The sequence below is a fragment of the Tiliqua scincoides genome, chromosome 2, assembly GCF_035046505.1.
Source record: "Tiliqua scincoides isolate rTilSci1 chromosome 2, rTilSci1.hap2, whole genome shotgun sequence".
NCBI classification, from domain to species: Eukaryota; Metazoa; Chordata; class Lepidosauria; order Squamata; family Scincidae; genus Tiliqua; species Tiliqua scincoides.
The window spans coordinates 17832584-17852329 of NC_089822.1; the positions used below are offsets into that span (position 1 = coordinate 17832584).

General features: G+C 45.4%; 1 protein-coding gene across 1 annotated transcript in view; it reads right to left on the bottom strand.

Moving 5' to 3' along the window:
• The window catches only part of TTC33 (tetratricopeptide repeat domain 33), a 48914-nt gene extending 30472 nt beyond the window's left edge, over nucleotides 1-18442 (bottom strand). Inside the window, exons 1-2 of the mRNA XM_066618165.1 lie at nucleotides 18375-18442; nucleotides 14938-15167 (exon numbers count right to left, since the gene is read on the bottom strand). Of these exons, the coding sequence (XP_066474262.1) occupies nucleotides 14938-15158 (221 nt within the window). The 5' untranslated portion in view covers nucleotides 15159-15167; nucleotides 18375-18442. The remainder of the gene's footprint in view (nucleotides 1-14937; nucleotides 15168-18374) is intronic.
• Between the last annotated feature and the right edge of the window lie 1304 nt (nucleotides 18443-19746).

Genomic DNA, 19746 nt, shown 5'->3' on the forward strand with positions numbered 1-19746 from the left:
TATGTGTTTTGAGATCCTATCTTTGATGAGGCATTCCACCATCTTACCCGGTATGGATGTTAGGCTGACCGGCCTATAGTTTCCCGGGTCCCCCCTCTTTCCCTTTTTAAAAATAGGCGTGACATTTGCTATCCTCCAATCTTCTGGTACCGTGGCTGTTTTGAGGGACAAGTTGCATACCTTAGTCAAGAGATCTGCAACTTCATTCTTCAATTCCTTAATAACCCTTGGGTGTATGCCATCAGGGCCCGGTGACTTATTGATCTTTAATTTATCAATGAGGTCTGAAACATCTTCTCTTTTAACCTCTATCTGACTTAACTCCTCGGTTAGGAGGGGCCGTTCGGGCAGCGGTATCTGCCCGAGGTCTTCTGCCGTGAAGACAGATGCAAAGAACTCATTTAATTTCTCTGCCATCTCTAAGTCTCCTTTTATCTCCCCTTTCCCTCCCTCACCATCCAGGGGGCCAACCGCTTCTCTGGCGGGTTTCCTGCTTCTAACATATTTGAAGAAGCTTTTATTATTCCCCTTAATGTTGCTGGCCATGCGTTCCTCATAGTCTCGCTTGGCCTCCCCTATCACCTTCTTACATTTCTTTTGCCACAGTTTATGTTCCTTTTTATTCTCTTCATTAGGGCAAGACTTCCATTTACGGAAGGAAGCTTCCTTGCCCTTCACAGCCTCTCTAACTTGGCTGGTTAGCCATGCGGGCACTCTCCTGGATTTAGTGGAACCCTTCTTTCTTTGCGGTATACACCTCTGCTGGGCCTCTATTACTGTTGTTTTAAGCAGCCTCCATGCACTCTGGAGAGACTGGACTCTTTTTACCCTCCCTTTCAACCTCCTTCTAACCAGCCTCCTCATTTGAGGGAAGTCCGCCCGTCGGAAGTCAAGGGTTTTTGTTAGAGATTTGCTTGGTATTCTTCCCCCAACGTGCACATCAAAACGGATCGCAGCATGATCACTGTTCCCCAATGGCTCAGTAACGTTTACATCTCTAACCAGGTCCTGCGTACCGCACAAAATTAAATCCAGAGTCACCTGTCCTCTGGTGGGCTCCTTGACTAGCTGATCTAAGCCACAGTCATTTAGCACGTCAAGAAATCCGGTTTCCTTATCGTGACCAGAACACAAATTGACCCAGTCAATATGAGGATAATTGAAGTCCCCCATGATTACAACCCTGTCCTTCCTTGTCACCTCCCTGATCTGTTTCCTCATTTCAAGGTCCCCATCCGATTTCTGGTCTGGAGGACGATAGCACGCCCCCAGTATTACATCGCTGCACAAGCCTGGTAATTTAACCCACAGAGATTCTACGGTGGAGTCGGACCCACCTTCAATCTCTACTTTGCTGGATTCTATCCCTTCCTTAACATAAAGGGCCACCCCACCTCCAACACGCCCCTGCCTTTCCCTCCTGTAGAGTTTATAGCCCGGGATTGCGGTATCCCACTGATTCTCCGCATTCCACCAGGTTTCCGTTATGCCCACTATGTCAATATTTTCCCTTGTCACCAGACATTCCAGTTCTCCCACCTTTGCTCGTAGACTTCGGGCATTCGCATAAAAGCATTTATACACGGAATGCCCCAGGATGGGCTGCTTATTCGCTCCTTTGTCCCCGCATCCTCTCATTGTGCCAAACTGTCTATCACATCCCATCTCCCTACCTTTCCCAATTTCTTCTCCTACCCTGCCTTTGTCTTGTTGTTCTCTAACCTCCCCATCCTCATCCCATAGGGATGAGGAGTCCCGAACCGGATGCCCCTCGGCTCCTGTCGGCCTTCCCCCAGGGATCAGTTTAAAAGCTGCTCTGCCACCTTTTTAATGTTATGCGCCAGCAGTCTGGTTCCATTCTGGTTCAAATGGAGCCCGTCCCTCTTGTACAGGCCCCGCTTGTCCCAAAACGTTCCCCAGTGCCTAACGAATCTAAACCCCTCCTCCCTACACCACCGTCTCATCCACGCATTGAGACCCCTGATCTCCGCCTGCCTAGCTGGCCCTGCGCGTGGAACAGGTAGCACTTCAGAGAACGCTACCTTTGAGGTCCTGGCTTTCAGCTTCCTGCCTAAAAGCCTAAATTTGGCCTCCAGGACCTCCCAGCTACACTTGCCCACGTCGTTGGTGCCGACATGCACCACAGCCGCTACCTCTCCCCCAGCACTGCCTACTAGCCTGTCTAGACGAGAAGTGATGTCCGCAACCTTCGCACCAGGCAGGCAAGTCACCATGCGGTCCTCACATCCGTCGCAAACCCCCCTCTCTATGTTTCTAATAATCGAATCCCCCACTACAAGAAGCCCCCGACCCCCCTCCCACCGAGGAGTATCCCGAGTGCGCTCGGATACGGGCCCATCCCCTGGAGAAGGGATCCCCCCTAGGGGATTGTTTCCCTCCTCTCCAGGATGACGTCCTCCAGTCCCGAGACTTCCCACCCGGGCAGCCGAGGAGCTGCACGCCTGAGGTTGGGACGAAGCCTGATCGTCCCCGGAAGTCTCCCCACGGTCCTCCTCTGGCTGCCTGCGCTTCTCCAGGTCGGCCACCAAGGCTTCAAGGGAGCGGACACGTTCCCTGAGAGCCTGGAGCTCCTTGCACCGAGGACACACCCATGACTTATGCCCCAGAGGCATATAATCATACATGTGGCACTCGATGCAGAACACTGGATAGCCCCCACCCTGCTGCTGGCTGTCTGACTGCATAGCTTTTTTGTTGTTGTTGTTGTTGTTTTATTTATGGGTCCTTTTAAAAACCGTACACTGGATAGCAGCCCTCTTCTCAAGGGAAGAGGAAGGGCAGTGTCTGGGGCCCTGGCCTCCTCGCCCTGCTGCTGAACTCGCCCAGATGCTAAACTCTTGTGCCTTACCTGGCACTTAGTTCCCAGAGGCACTGGGTTCCCAGAGGCCACACGCGTCTGCAGAGAGCCTCACGCGATGGCCCGCCTAGCTTTATACTCCTGGCTGGCTCCTCCCCCCTCCTTCCTTCCTGATTGAAAGGGGGCTGGCCTTCCCAGGTGAGTTTACAAAAGCTCAGGAAGGCAAATGGCTGCTGATGGGCGTGACCTACTCTGCAGGCTCCTGAATGGACTGCTTGGATTAGCCTAATGGGGCTCTCAATGGGTTGGGAATTGGCCCTTCCTAGGTCCTTTCCCTCCTAGTTCTGTTCTCTTAGGCTGGACTGTTTTTGTAACCTCAAGCTAGTTTTTATTTGGGTTTGTTTAATTATTTATTGCTCTCTAGATCCTGTGTCCCAATTTACTGACCTGTTTAGGTTATGTTCTAACTTAGATTAGGTTTAACCTGGGTTAAGTATAGGTTTAATTTAAACAAGTAGAAAAACCTGCTTTCCACTTTATCCTCCTCCCTTCCTTCGATTAAGTGCTACCTTAGGTGCAGCTAACTTTCAACTTTGATTTAAATGCCTGACCCTTGGGCTCTTACTCACGAGTAGGACTCTGCTCCTACTCACGAGTAGCCCTATGTACCTCCCTTAGGTGCTAACTTTCAATTTTGATTTAAGGTTGCTTTAAAGGTAAGATTAAGGTTAGAAGACAGGGAGTTAGAAAGACAAAGCGTTAGAATGAGTACACTTACCTCCTCCTCCTGCTCCTGCTCCTCCTCCTCTCCTTCTCCAAAACTCAGAGGTCTCCTTGCCTTCTCCTCGCCCAGATGCTAAACTCTTGTGCCTTACCTGGCACTTAGTTCCCAGAGGCACTGGGTTCCCAGAGGCCACTGATCTTGATCTCAAGATCTTCCTGATTTCAATTTAATTGGCTTCCTTGAATTTTTTCCTTATTCAATTTTAATCAGAATATTTTTGCACAATTTTTTTTCAAACCTATTTTATGGCCCAACTGTAGCTTATGTGCTACAGTCGTGCAGTGCAATCCTATTTTGTGCTGTAACAGGCAAGCCAGGAGGCTTGCACTCTATTCAGTGCAAGATAGGGCTGCAAAGTGGCTCACCCAAAGGTAAGGGGAAACTCTACCCCTTACTCCTGGGTAAGCCACTGCAGCCCCTATGAATCTCCTCGGACTTGTGCCACCTCCTGAAGTGGCAAAAGCCCAAGGAGAGCAGAGCAGCCTGAAACTGTTCCTGAGCTCGGCCGACGCAAGGCTCACTTCCTCTGTCGGCGCGGAGGCTGAATTCAGCCTCTGTGCACAGGCCCAGCCAACTCTTGAGGAGGCTCAAATGTGCCTCACAACATGTTTGTGACTGTCCTTGGCCGGTACAAGGAACTTGCGTCGGTCCAAGGGCGAGTCAGGATTGCACCTTTATTCACCATTTTTCTTGTACCTCAAGGGCAATCCCTGATATTTTATGGATCTGCACTGAAACAAGCCTTCCATTAGTGCTTGAGTACATGGAATAGTAGTAATTTATTTTCTCTCACTTTGGATCCAAGCCATTATAATCTCCCCATCCAATGTTCACATGTATGACAGGCAAATAAAACAGACAGCAGGTACAAGGAACAGTGTGCAAAGTTTGTGACTCCTAAGTGCGTCATAATATCCGTTGCTTGATAAAAATATCCTGTTGCAACTGTTCTGGCTTGATAAGAAAAGTAATATTAATCTCTACAAAACAGATCTACTCACTAATTATTTATGAAGCCTTTATGAAATCACCTGAACTTGGGATATGTCAAGCTGCAGGTATCCGTACTGACATTATCTCTGGATGTGTTTTTAATAGTTTCTTTGATATGTGCTTAAAACACCCAAGGAAACTGACCAGTTTCACTATCAGATTTTAACAACCAACATTTTAAAAGTAAGGCATGGTTTCCCCCATAAAACAAAGTCATTTCCTTCACAACCAGTGGACAGGGGAAAAAATGTGGTTCACTTTTGTGCTGAAACCATTGGGTTTTTTTTCTTTTTTAAAGAAAAAAAGCTTTTCTTACAGATGAAAGATTCCTGATTTTTTTAATTGGACATCAATTGCACACATTGGTAAATGAGTGGCCTGCAGCTACAGAGCAAAAGCTAAACAACACTTGGCACCATCAGGAACAATTCAGGATATAAGTGGAGATTTAGCTGGCAGGACTCTTCCCTTTGAATCACAATTGCTTATTACAGTGGTGACAAACAGCAATTCTGAGAAACTCGCCCACTGGTGGAGTTATCTCTAGATTGAGAAAAGGAGGACAACAAACTTCGTTATTTTGTTCAGTTCTGCACTCAAGATCACGCTTTATTCACCCTTTATTCACCCAGGAGAGTTTAAAAGACAGATAATGTCAATCTTTCAATGCACACGTGGGATGGAAACGAGCAGGGATGGAAAAACCCAGCATGGCTTGACTCGAGTTCAGTTTAGAGTCACCACCCCCCACAACTCGACTCAAAAACAAGTCATAACAGGGGCACTTTCTGAGTCGCCGCGTCACCCTTTTGTGACTCTAAAGGACTCAAGACGCCTCGCCCCCCCTTTAAAAAGCCAATGGTGAAAAAAAATGAAGCTGCTGCCAGGCTCTGTGTGTGTGTGTGTGTGTGAGTGTGTGTGAGTGTGTGAGAGTGTGTGAGAGTGTGTGAGAGTGTGTGAGAGTGTGTGTGTGTGAGAGAGAGAGAGAGAGAGAGAGATCTTTAAACTCTCCCCTGCTGTCCCCACCCACCTGTAAGCAAGGCGGGAGGAGTGGGTGGGAGGGACTGCAAGAGAGCGGGGACAGAAGCAGCAAGAGGGAAGAGAGTCATGCGTAGCAGCTGCGAGGCTTACCAAAACGACCTGATCCTTAATGTCTCTACTCAGACGTAGTCCCACTGTAGTCAGTCATTCAATTAAGGTTCCTCCTCCCCACCAGCCATGCAGTGGAAAGTGTGATCACTATGAACTGCCTCTCCCCCTTCCCTGCCTCCTCTTCCCTGGGCTTCTGCAGCCAATCATAAGGCAAGAACCCCCTTGGGTTTCCTCCTCCTGCTCTATCTCAGTCAAAGCAGAGATATCAGATCACCCATCCTTTGTCCAAAGATCACTGGTTCCTTCCTCCCTATGGGAGATGGGCAAAAGAGCTGTCTCCTGCCTCCCCTCTCCTGCTCAGATGCATTATTAACCCTTCCCTGCCTCGTGGCTAGAACCCTTCTCCCTGCTGCTTGGCTGGTAGGAATGATGGCCCCATGAGGTTTCTCACACCGTGAAAACAGTAAGCAAGCACACCCAGACACAGGCAGACTCAAATCAGCATGCGTGGGGACGAGTGCTGAGTCAAGGGTCCCTGACTTAAGTGTTTTTCCAAGTCTGCCACACACGTGACTCACAAGTCTACAAGTCAGCAAAAAAATGTGCACTATCATGACCCAAGCACTATCACGACCCAAGTCCATCATCTGAGTCAAGTTCCCAACTCTGGAAATGAGGATTCTAACCTGCACAGCGGGGACTGATCAAGAAAGGGCAGTTACTAATCCCAAAGAAAACTGTGTGAGAAGCTCTGCCATCCTTTTCCTCCTCTCACTGAATGACACCTCTCTATTCACTGTATATGAATAGTGCAGTGATTTAAGACAAGACATACTGTGGTCTCCCCTGGCCCTTCTCTACCCCATCCATTTCCCTTAAAGAAAAGTGACAGGGTGAGGTTCACTAGGAAAAAAGCTTCTCTGAAATGAGTACCATTGCAGAAAGACCCCACAACCAAAGAGGCAGGTAACTGCTTGTCAACTGCTTACCTTTATTGTTCCGAGTCCACCAAGAAAAATAACTAAACAGCCCCCCAGTTGGGACTGACATGTGCCAGATAATTGGGCATTCCAAGACTATGATCATGTAGGAGCACAAACAGAAATGTCAAGATGGTCATAAACCATCCAGTCAAGTGGCCCTATGACACCACAGAATCTAGGTTACTTAAGGGTAAGCCCAAAGGTGCTCATGTATATTCTGATCTGGTTCTTTCACAGTGAATCGGTGCAAAGCTAGTTTCACCTGCTTCACTGAGGCTCAGACAGGAGTAATACCATCCAGAAGGCTAAGATTCCAAATAAGCATAGATTGGGACCAATCTTAGGGAATTATTTTGCCTCTAAGTTTTCTTGCAATCAACTGCTTGTATTTTTGCCAATAACTAACTGCACCTGGTCACTTCCAATGTCCATGTCATTTCCCCGGACTGCTTGTTCTATTTTTTTTTTATTCTTTTGTATTATTGGTTATCTACTACAGTCGAGTTTGGGGGAGAATTCTCCACTAAATAGGAGGGAGGATTCAGAGGATGATTTCACTTTGCCTGGCTTTGTGGTACAAGCAGAGTCTACAAATTTTGGTCCTGGCATAGGTGCAGATCAGAGAAAAGGAAGAGGACATTGGCAATAGGGTATAAACCTTTTTCCATACACAACTGTAGTGTTAAAAGTGCAGTTTCCTCAAATCAATAAAGGGTTGAAAACTACCATACTAGGCAAGTTTGCCATTCTGTGTCATGGGCACAATACAAACAAGTGAGGAAAGACAGTTAAGAACATGGACCAGATCTTATAGAAAAATAAATCTGGTTTGCCTTATGCAGTATCCTATCAAAATGACAATAGACATAACATTCATCTATCACAGGGGTGCCCAAACATTTTGGCAGGAGGGCCACATTATCTCTCTGACACTGTGTCGGGGGCCAGGACAAAAAAGAATTAATTTACATTTAAAATTTGAATAAATTTACATAAATGAATTTATTAGAGATGGAACTTATATGAATGAATTAAGGTCTTGCAGTAGCTCAAGGCCTATAAAAGGCCTTCCACAAAGCAAGGCCATCCTTTGCTGCCACTACTGCATCACAGACATGAAACAGCAAGCAGTGGAGGGAGCCCTTGTCCGACAGCTCGAGTGAGAGGTTGAACAGTCGTCTTCATGCCGAGAGCAGTTGCATCGGGCCAGCATGGGCTCCAGCAAGTCTCCAGAGGGCCAGAGGCTTATTGGAGACTGGGGGCTCCCCAAGGGCCAAATTGGGAGGCCCCGAGGGTTGCAAGTGGCCCCTGGGCTGGGGTTTGGGCACCCCGATCTATCATAAAATTCAGAAAAATTACAATTAGAGTCTGAACAACATCAGATCCCCTCCCCCCCCCGGTGACCCAGAGGATACATTCCTGCAAAGCCGAACACTGTGTGAAACAGCACTATAGGAGACATTGCTAAGAATAAGGCAGGAAACTGACTAGTTCATGATAGCTGTAATTCACTGCTCTGACGGGCTGCAGTAGTTGTCAGTCACACCCACAGTAAAGAATACTGTAACGAAACAGCGCTAAATTATTTTGGGAAGTACTCCTGTACAGTCTTCCACCATTCAAACCTCCATTATATAATGCAATCCTATGCATCTTTAGTCAGTTGTAAATCCCACTGTTTACAGAAGAGTTTATCACAAAGTTGTTGGTACAGGACTGCACCCTAACCCTCACCATGGTCAAATGTACTATATGATCCATTGTAGTTTATCCAAAGCAATCTCACAAACCTAACAAAGTCTCCCTGCAAATCATATAGCCTGGGGCAGTGATGGCTAACCTTTTAGAGACCGAGTGCCCAAACTGCAACCCAAAACCCACTTATGTATCACAAAGTGCCAACACAGCAATTTAACCTGAATATTGAGGATTTAGTTTAGAAAAAACAATTCATACATTAACAACTTTTACCCACTATTACTTGTAACCCTTAATTAACTTTTCCTCTAGAAATTTGTCCAATCCCTTCTTAAAGGCATCTAGGCAAGTTGTCATCACTGCTTCCTGTGGCAAAGAGTTCCACAGACTAATTACATGCTGGGTAAAGAACTATTGTCAGGGAGGGGGTGGCTGCAAGACCTTGCCACTGCTCATTTTCTCAAACAAGAAAATATATTTTTTTTAAAAAGCCCCACCCACAGAAGTGGGCTCTAAGGCTACAATCCCAGCCACTCTTTCCTAAGAGTAAGCCTCATTGACTCTAATGGGGCTTACTTCTGAGTAGACATGCACAGGAGCAGGCTCCAATCCCAGGCACTCTTTCCTGGGAGTAAGCCTCATCCACTGTAATGGGGCTTACTTCTGAGCAGACATGCACAGGAGCAGGCTCCAATCCCAGGCACTCTTTCCTGGGAGTAAGCCTCATCCACTGTAATGGGGCTTACTTCTGAGTAGACATGCACAGGAGCAGGCTGTAAGGCTGCAATCTCAGCCACTCTTTCCTAGGAGTAAGCCTCATTGACTCTAATGGGGCATACTTCTGAGTAGACACGCATAGGAGCAGACTCCAAGCTTGCAGAACGGGCAAAATTGAAAACGGAAACAAATGTGGGACAAGTAGGGGTGAAGGGGGAGGAGGGCAGTGAGTGCAGGGGGCGGAGGGAAGCAGCCCACCCTTCCAACACACTCGGAAAAAGCCTCCGTTTCCTTTAAAGGGACACACAGCTTCAGCGCCCCTTCCCAGGCTCCCTGGCTCAGTGCTGTGTGCCCCGTCTGGCACGCGTGCCATAGGTTCGCCACCACTGGCCTGGGGGATCAGAAAGAAGATGAAACCTTCTGTCGCTATAAAAAACTGCAGGGCTGGTGACAACCAACAACTCTGATCTTCTGTTCTTACTCCCCCATAACATTTAGTAAAGCTTTCTCTGTGTTGCATATCATTATGTTGTGCATTTCCCCCATGCCCTCAAGCAGCAGCCAATGATATGGATAAATCAGAGAAACACAAAACTCAACACCAGGAACATTCCTCCCCTATATATTATAGAAGAGAGACACAGGAACTCTGTGTTTCTTGTAATATTTCATTTCACGCTCAGGCTGCATGAAGGAGTCCAAGTCTTTGCAGAGTTGCAAAATTTCAGGCTCAGCAACTATCCAAGACACATTGATTTGTTGTTACAAGTGTATGACATATTCTTCATTTCCTATCCCATTGTATAACATTATTGCAGGCTATTAAACAGCTGCTACGCTTCCCCTGAGATTACTTGACTCATTAAAAATATCACATTTTGATATTATGTTTAAGCAACAAGTGCCAACTTCCTGAAGCAACTGCAACAGCCTTGTCTTCTGTCAACACTTCCCACATGCAGAAGTAACTGGTAGCTTGGAAAGGACGCTATGTAGCTGCATGTATACCTTCCAGTGATCTAGTCTCTGAGCTACTACTACTAAACTTTGTTCATATCACACAACTTTAAAGAAGAAGAGTGTGCTTAGAGTTTCTGTAGGAACTAAGTTGTGGTGGATTTCAAGAGGCCTTCTTAATGCTCCCACTCTGCAAAATGCAAACTGATGAAAAGAGTTTTCTCTTCTGCAATAATTAACTAACACACCAGAGAAACAATAAGTACATTAGAGCCAAGCTGTAAATGGCTTGCATATTTATCAGTAATCCAGTACTTTACAATCTCTATTTTTTCACTTAAAACAGGTACTCAAAAGGTGAAAACAGGAGAAACATCTCTCTCTCTCTCTCTCTCTCTCTCTCTCTCAAGTTAGGATATTCAAATATATAAAAATCAGGGAAACACAATTCCACTTGCCACAGACATGTTTCAAATGTTATCCCCTCTGAGTATAGCCGATACACAAAGACAACATGGGACTTTTGCTAGCTGTGCCCCCACACTGTTCAGTCACCTCCGGCATCTACACATGCTTGTCCACACAGGACACCACTGACTGCATGGTACAAACCTACATATTTTTATTCAGAAGTCCCACTGTGTTCAGCATGGCTTAGTTGCTAGCAAGCACGTTCTTGGTGCATGCTTATAAATGAATTTGTGCTTATAAATGAATTCAATGGTACGGGCACGTTCTGCACGCCAACAGCTGGCGCAGAAGGGCCTTCAGTTGGCGGTCAATGGCAAACGACCGAAGGGCTGGCTGAAGCAGCGCTGCTAAATCACCCGCCTACACCCAGACCAAGCCTACAATCGAGAGAAATAGCGACTCCGATTCAAAATAGCTGACCCCACTGCCATACGGGACAAACACTAAAGAAGAAGAAGAAGAATTCATGGTATGTTGGTGGGACAAGTCCAGTATTCATTTCAGCAAAAGAAGTCTGTCTAGTCCATATAGGCAACAATAGCTGTGCAGTCTGTGGCTCATCAGACTGCGAACAAGAAAGACATTTGTGAATGCTCATGTATTTTAAAAGTTCCCTGAAGAAAATAGAAAGGCAGCACAATAGGCAAAGAACTGGGCTAGAACCTCTCACTGATGTGACGGATGGGACTCATTAGCCTGGGAAGGCAGCTCATCTGACAGAAGGAAAACTCTGATTCCCAAACCTCCACTGCCTTGTGGCTACATCCAGTTACGGAAAAAGCTTCGGAGTCAACCTTGAGGCAAAATCCAGAACCGGAGTCCCTGAGGCAGTTCATGGCTGAACACAGTCAGGTTCTGGCAACTCCTGCGACATCGCTGGAACGAACCGTATTGGCTTCTGCCTTCCATTGGACCATTTCAGCGACATGGAGAGGGGGGATTTGCTGCATAGGTAACAGTCTATCCTCCATATCTACTTTACCCAGGCTCCACGCACTGGAGAGGACACTCTGTTCCAGAACACTATTCAGAGCGCGATACCATAGTCTTCCCAGACTGAAGGATGCCAACAAGATTTCTATTTGTAGGAATATTTTTTTTCTTTTAAAACACATAGATGCACTAAAAATGATACCCTCCCTTCCCTCCACCTTCAGGCTGCAGCAGCACAGGCCAGTCTACCACCAGAGAATTGCATCATATAATTCTCCCTTCGTTCAGCTGATGCTTAAACTGACTCAGTCTTGTTCATCAAAATTCCACCTCACAGAAACCAATAAACTTGAGGTAGATTTTACCCATAATATCACAAAAATGGGAATAAGTGTTGTGTTCAACAAAGGTGTATAAAATCACATCATCAACAGGAATTTTCTCTCTTAAACCGAAAGATATCATCAGCACAGTAAACAGGTGAAGAACATCCTGCTTTCCTTACCAAGTTTTAAATGGTAAACACCTTTTAATTGCCTTTTTCTGTTGGTCTTGTTGTTTTATCTTATGGTTGAAATTGTTTTAATTGTATTTTATTATCATAAACTGCCCTGATGCCACTACATAGTGAAAGTCAGGATAGAAATTTAATTAAAAGACACATATATAAAGATTGAAGGATGGAAGAATGGCGTTGAAACTCAAGAGCAACAGCAGTATGATTTATGGTTTAGTAGCCTTTTCCCAGCACGACAAAGGTTTATTTGTTAGACTCTGCCAGGAACCTCCCCTACAGAAGTCATAAGGAAACTAATTAAGTTGCACATGAGTACAAGTCCTGCAGGAAATGCTCTAAATGGATTGTGCCTCTTTAAAAAGTGATCTTAAGAACCATGGCTTTCTTTAAAGCAATACACATTTCTAGTCCAAAGTACTCAACAATAGAGGAGGAGAACATACAACTGGGGTTTTCAAATCTTGTTCCCGTAAGCTCCCTTAAATCAAATCCATGTTATCAGAAAATTACACATTCAGAAATGTGTGCCTATAAATTGCTAGTGCAAGAATTACTCTTGCATGTAAAGCAAAAATACCACTGGTGAGACGGAACAAGCACGCATCTGCAACTGCTCTTAGTGACTATCTGAAAAACTATTTCTATGGGTGGGTAAGTAGAGCTGGAGTTTTATGGCACAAAAGCAGTTAGGCCATACTGTTCCAAACACTGGAGTAGCTTCTCTGAAGTCCGACCATGCTGTTGGACTCCACTGCTTTGGAGAAGCCAGAATGGCATGGCAGGAAGATTGAAAAGCCCTGTCGTATTCACTGTCCTCTCCTCCACTTGCTCTGATAGCTGAGAACCCAGAAGTAATTGGCAATGACATTATAATGTCACTGCCAAATACTTCTGTGTCTGCGAACTCAGGGGTGATGCGATGAGATGAGATGTGGGGTGAGGGCTCCCTCCACTGCTTGCTGTTTCACATCTGTGATGCAAGGGCGCCTGCAAAAGAAAGGCTGGCCTTGCTATGTGCAAGGTCATTCATAGGCCTTGAGCTATTGCAAGACCTTCATTCAGATACACAAGTTCCATCTCTAATATATTCATTCATATAAATTTATTCAAATTGGAAATGTAAATTAATTCTTTTTTACCCAGCCCCTGACACAGTGTCAGAGAGATAATATGGCCCTCCTCCCAAAAAGCTTGGACACCCCTGGTCTAGAGTATGGATGTTTTAGAAAGCCATGTGGCCCAACACAGTCATGCACATGTGTCCATACCAGGCCAGGTCCGTACCAGGCAAGCATGACCTAGACTAGACTTGGGGCATTTTGCATGGGCCAACAGCAAGATCTTACGTGTCTTTAGGAAAAAGGTGAAACTTTGGTTCATGAGAGCAACCCACTGCCTGCTGTTGGCTGGATTAGGAGAAGCAGCACCTTTGGAAAATTCCATGACCATCCTCATCTTGCTTGGTCAGCAAATTTATACCTGTAAACGAAGTCACAACCTGAGAGCCTCCTAACTTGGAAGTAAAAAAGACCACTAGGGATCACAAAAGAAGTGCCTTCAACCTGTGCAAAGGTGGGGTATAAATTCATTAAATAAACCTTGGCTTCCCTCACCAAAGTCTTTATAAATTATAACTGAATTGTTAATTCAATCATTGATGGAAACACCTAAGGCAGAGACTGGAAGACAGGAAGGAGTCAGTTTGGTGCTCTGACTCCCTCTGCAGGTACTTAAAACCACCTCTGGGCTGGCCAGCCCAGAGGATCATAGTCTGAGACTAGGGTCAGACTCCTCGAGAATATCAGCAGATATTTTTTACCAGCAAAGTTACAGTGGAAGATTCAAATTATTTCACAGAGGAAGCCAGATATTAATTTTTGCAGACAAACAGGTATGAGCACTAATTGACCAGTTCAGCATAATCTGACAGTGACTTCAAATATCAACACAATTTGGGTAACCAACGTATGTAATGAAAATGATTAAAAATGTCTTAGTTTATTTCCTTAAGCACTTAGCTATCTTTCCATTCTGCCTAAAGACTTCTTTATTAAGTCAGGTACTTAAAGCCCTTATTGAAATTAAATGGTTTTAATTCTGTACTCTCTCTCAGTGTTGTATTAGTGGTCTATTCCACCATCTAGTGGATAGTCAACCTAACTACTGAACAATGTATAATTATTAGATTGGTTGTCTGTTTTTGACTGAAACCCTCTTTTTATCAAACGACATTTAACAAGCATTACGTTGTTAAGTGTATACTTGAGATATTTTAAGAGTATAAATGCAAATGTTAAGTGTGAATGTGGCAAGCACATGCATCTTATTGGGATGCAATTGCCTGCATTTCCCTGCAGAACAAGTACTTGGGAACAAACTTGTATTTCCTCTGTGCGATGTGTGAAATGGCTTTGCTGATCATATTTTACAAGAGAATCAGTCTGATTCTTTTTCTTTTTCAGTCACTTAGGGCCCAGTCCTAACCCCTTATGTCAGTGCTTTCCAGGACTGTGCCAATGAGACATGTGCTGCATTCTGCAGTTGGGTGTCACTCTTAGAGACCTCCTCAAAGTAACAATGTTTGTTCCCTTACCTCAGAGCTGGAAAGCACTGACATAAGGGTTTAGGATTGCACCCTTAATTTGTGTGTGTCTAAGGTCAACAAGGACCACAAAAGCTATTGCTTTTGTTATGCTATTGCTTGCTCTTTTAAATCTTCAATTTCTTATATTTTTTCCAATTTTTGTATCTTTGAGTCTTCAACTCTCTTAATATTGAACTATATACAACGAAAAGAGTGGGTGAGCCTATGTAGTGTTCACAATAGACTATGGCAGAAGATTTACATCTGCACCATGTCTGGGTGACCTTGACAATTGGTAAACCTGCATGCATCTAGAATGCTTCAGAAGTTATTTTCCAACTAGAAAAAAAAAAGAATTAGCCATCTTAAAAAATAAAAAAGCATCCATACCTTTCATTTTCAGCCAAAACTGCACCTTCATCTTTCAGTCGTTTACTTTTGGCCAAACAGTCTTCCAGGAGAAGCCCTTTTTTCCTTTTAGCCTCATGAAGCCAATGAATGTCATCGTTGTCAATAAGACCCTGCTCATCAGCTGCCTGAGCTTCAAACTGCTGGGATGTAACCTTTGACACTTTTTCACCAATCTTCCTCTTCCATCCAAAGGAAGCCATTTCAGAAAACTGAAAATAATGTATTTCCAAACATTTACACTGTTTTTATTTTAAATGTGATGTAATAGATTACAGCTGAAAGTAGTCCTAATACTTTTGTCCTAAGGTTGAGTCTATGTACCTTTCACCTACTCATTTATGCCCATGACATAACAAAGGATAGAGATACCCAGAAACCAAAAGCTGAGCCCGTTATTTCCATCTTCTCCTTCTGCCAAGAGGTAACATTAGGATTTTACATATATTATCAGAATCTGAACAACTATCTTCCTCCCCCCCAGATATCATACCATATACAAATATCAATCATACCTAAGATTTTAAGTAGGTATTGCATGACTTTAGGATGTCTTAATCCAGCATGTGCTAAAGCACCAGATACATAGCTGGTGCAAAAATAATATTTCTAAATATGGAACTCAGGCCATGTCCATGAAGGGCAATATGCTTTCTCCCAAGGCTAAATTTTAGCATGAGTCTTTAAAACCTAATAGAGGACATTATTGGGGCTTTGTTGGGATATGGTAAAGGAAATTCATCTTTGTCGTAAGTCACAGCAATAGCTTGTCAAACAGTCACCTGTCAGCCTTGGCAAAATCCAATTTCTCTACAACCCTTGTATTTATAAAGAAAACAATATTTATCAAGACTGTTCATGGAGGAAATGTGGTATTGTAGGAGTAGAGGAAGAGCAAGCCAGGTCATAGAAGTGGGTATGTCAAGGAAGAAGCAACGAGTGAGACTTCTCCCACTCACTGATGAAATAAAGAGAGAGAGAGAAACCACACCCAACAGGGGAAGAACCCTTCCTTCGTCCAGCAGTAAGGACACCCAATAACTGTAAAACAATTATTAAAGTTAACACAGTTCAACAATAATCACAATCTTAGCTATTAAGAAGCACAATAGGAAGCTATTTACAATTTTTTTCCCCAAGCTGTTACAGGAAGGTTGCTCTACTTTCAACCAAGTAATTTGCTCCATCACCCCAATTCCCTCAAATCACTTTGAAGAACAAACCGCAACTTTGGCAGTGTTAATTTTTTGTAATGGAAACAGCATGCAGGAAACAACAGACTTCCTCCCTTGTAGTGGTTTTGACAGATATCAGCTTTCCCTTGTCATAGGCAAAGGGCTGTTTTTAAGAAAGGGGTGGAGGCAATTCTGGTTAGTAGCACTCATTTGCATGCAGGTCTTAATTTGACATTTTAAGGATTTGACTATAAAAATTTGAATCAGACCAGAAAGTCTACATAGACTAGCATCCTGTTTCTAGCAATGCCCAGCCAGATGCCTCAAGCAGCGGATAAAGACTGTAACCAATGGATAAAGATTTATGAGGAAAGGCTACAGCATTTGGGGCTCTTCAGTCTTGAACAGGGATGCCCAAACCCCGGCCCTGGGGCCACTTGCGGCCCTCAAGGACTCCCAATGTGGCCCTCAGGGAGCCCCCAGTCTACAATGAGACTCTGGCCCTCCAGAGACTTGCTGGCGCCCACACTGGCCTGATTCAACTGTTTGACCTCTGATGTGAGCTGTGGGATGAGGGCTCCCTCCACTGCTTGCTGTTTCACATCTGTGATGTAGTAGAGGCAGCAAAGGAAAGGCCAGCCTTGCTTTGTGCAAGGCCTTTTATAAGCCTTGAGCTATTGCAAGACCTTCATTCATTCATAAAAGTTCATCTTTAATATATTCATTTATGTAAATATTTTCAAATTTTAAATGTAAATTAATTTTTTTTCTCTGACACAGTGTCAGAGAGACGATGTGGCACTCCTGCCAAAAACTTTGAACACCCCTGGTCTAGAAAAAAGGCATCTGTGGGGGGAAATGACTGAGATGTACAATTATGCTGGGATTTGATAGAGTGGATAGAGGGATGTTGTTTTCCCTCTCACACAACACCAGAACCAAAGGACATCCACTGAAATTGAGTGTTGGGAGAGTTGGGTCAGACAAAAGAAAATATTTCTTTACACAGCGTGTAAAGGATGCCACAGGACCCCACTCCTTGTCACAGGATGTGGGGATGACAACTAGTCTAGAAGCCTTTAAAAGGGAATGTAACAAATTTCTGGAGGAAAAGTCCATCACAGGTTACAAGCCAAGTTGGATATGTGCAGTCTCTTGGTTTTAGAAGCAGGCTACCTCAGAATGCCAGGGAAGGCACCAGAATGCAAGTCCCTTGTTGTCCTGTGTGCTCCCTGAGGCAACTGGTGGGCCACTGTGAGATACAAGAAGCCAGACTAGCTGGGCCTATGGCCTGATCAAGCAGGTTCTTGTGCTCTTAATGTCGCTGGGTGGGGGAGAAGCTTCACCTGCAGAACATCTATCACAACAAGAGTCACTGTGATACAATTAGCCTGTGGAACTCCCTGCCCTGTGGAACCCTGTGGATGTGGTGATGGCACCTGGTCTGGGTGCCTTTAAAAGGGGACTGGACAGATTTCTGGAGGAAAAGTCAATCACAGCTTACAAGCCATGATGGGTATGGGCAACCTCCTGGTTTCAGAAGAAGGCTGCCTCAGAATGCCAGGTACAAGGGAGGGCACCAGGATGCAGGTCCCTTGTTGTCCTGTGTGCTCTCTGAGACACCTGGTGGGCCCCTGCGAGACACACGAAGCCGGACTAGCTAGGCCTACGGCCTGATCAAGCAGGTTCTTATGCTCTTAATGTTGCTGGGTGGGGGGGAGAAACTTCACCTGTGGAACAAGAGTCACTGTGATACAATTAGCCTATGGAACTCCATGCCACAGGATGTGGTGGTGGTGCCTGGCCTGGATGCCTTTAAAAGGGGACTGGACAGATTTCTGGAGAAAAAGTCCATCACGGGTACGGGTAACCTCCAGGTTTCAGAGGGAGGCTACAGAATGCCAGGTGCAGGGGAGGGCACTAGGATGCAGGTCTCTTGTGGTCTTGTGTGTCCCTGAGGCACTTGGTAGGCCACTGGGGGCGACAGGAGGCTGGACCAGATGGCCTCTAGGACTCCTCTTAAAGGCTGCTGCCCCCAGCAGGTCACTGCCTCTGACGATGGAGGCTCCACTGAGCCATCAGGGGGTGGGGAAGGGCAGCCTGACCTCACTGGTGACCAGAGGACCAGCAGCCACTAGGGAGGGGGGGCTGCACCCCCAGCCTTCCTCCAGCAAGGACTGAACGCCAGGGGAAGGCTTGGAAGGCCGCTCTCTCCTCCCAACCAGGGCGGGGCAGGGGTGTTACCTGAGGCTCCCCTTCGCCAGCTCCGTCCCTTCAGCCTCTTGTCACCTCAGGACTAAGCCCCGCCTCCAGGAAGCAGTACACGACAGTCCATCCCCCAGCACAGTCCTGATGGGCACTTCCGGCGTCACCACGTCCAATGGAGCGAAGCGTCACCATAGAAACCACTTTCAATGCCTAGAGCGACACCTCCGTGCGTCATTCACCGTGTACCGTTCCAGCTACAGTCTCCATGGCCCCCACCGCAGGAGACGTTTCTATAGAAGACGCCGACGGTACGTGAAGAAACTACAACTCCCAAAGGAACGTGAGCGCCACCCAAGAGCATTCTGGGCGTTGTAGTTTGCTTAGCCACCAGAGGGCAGGAAGGAAGCAGCTCCCATTCTGTGCATGGAGGTTACCTGGCCTCATTCCTGTGCTCTCCCTTGCACAGACCTGCTGAGGCAGCCTGCTTATGAAGCCAGGAGGCTGCATACACCCAGCAGGGCTTGTCACCTGTGATGAACTTTTCCTTCAAGAAACCTTTGAAGGGCATCCAGGCCAGGCACCATCACCACACCCTGTGGCAGGGAGTTCTGCAGTCTAATTAGATCAAAATGACAATTGTGAAAAATGTTCCATGGGTGAAGCTTCTCCCCTCTCCCAGCAACATTAAGAACATAAGAAGAGTCCTGCTGGATCAGGCTGAAAGCCCATCTTTCTGTATCTCACAGTAGCCTACCAGATGCATGCTCTGAAAGCACACAAGACAACAAGAGACCTGCATCCTGTTGCCACTCCCTTGCATCAGGCATTTTGAGTAGCCTACTTCTAAAATCAGGAGGTTGCATATACTCATCATTGCTTGTAAGCTGTGATGGACTTTTCTTCTAGAAATCTGTCTCCAATTCCCTTTTAAAGGCATCTAGGCCAGATGCCATCACCACATCTTGTGGCAAGGAGTTCCACAGACTAAGCACACGCTGAGTAAATAAAAATTCTCTTTTGTCTGTTCTAATTCTCCAGACACTCGATTTTTAGTAGGTGCCCCTTGGTTCTGGTGTAGTGGTAGAGGTAGAGGGACCTGTAATAATGGTTACAATGGTACAGGTTACATTGTAGGCTATTACATTGTTACAATGGTACACCTTCCCAATAATTTCTAACACATTCATAAGCAGCTCGACATGATGTATATTGCACATCTGCCATCTATATCCATAAATGGCAATTATAATGCCTTTGGGTTACAGTTTAGATTCTAAACTGTTTAGATTCTTCATTCATTGTATCCTTCTAAACTTTAGAAGGATCCAGTGAATGAAGATAAAAGGAAAAATTCTTTTATTTGTTCTTGAGAACCAAGTTCAAAAATCTGTGTCAAATCCAGTCTCAG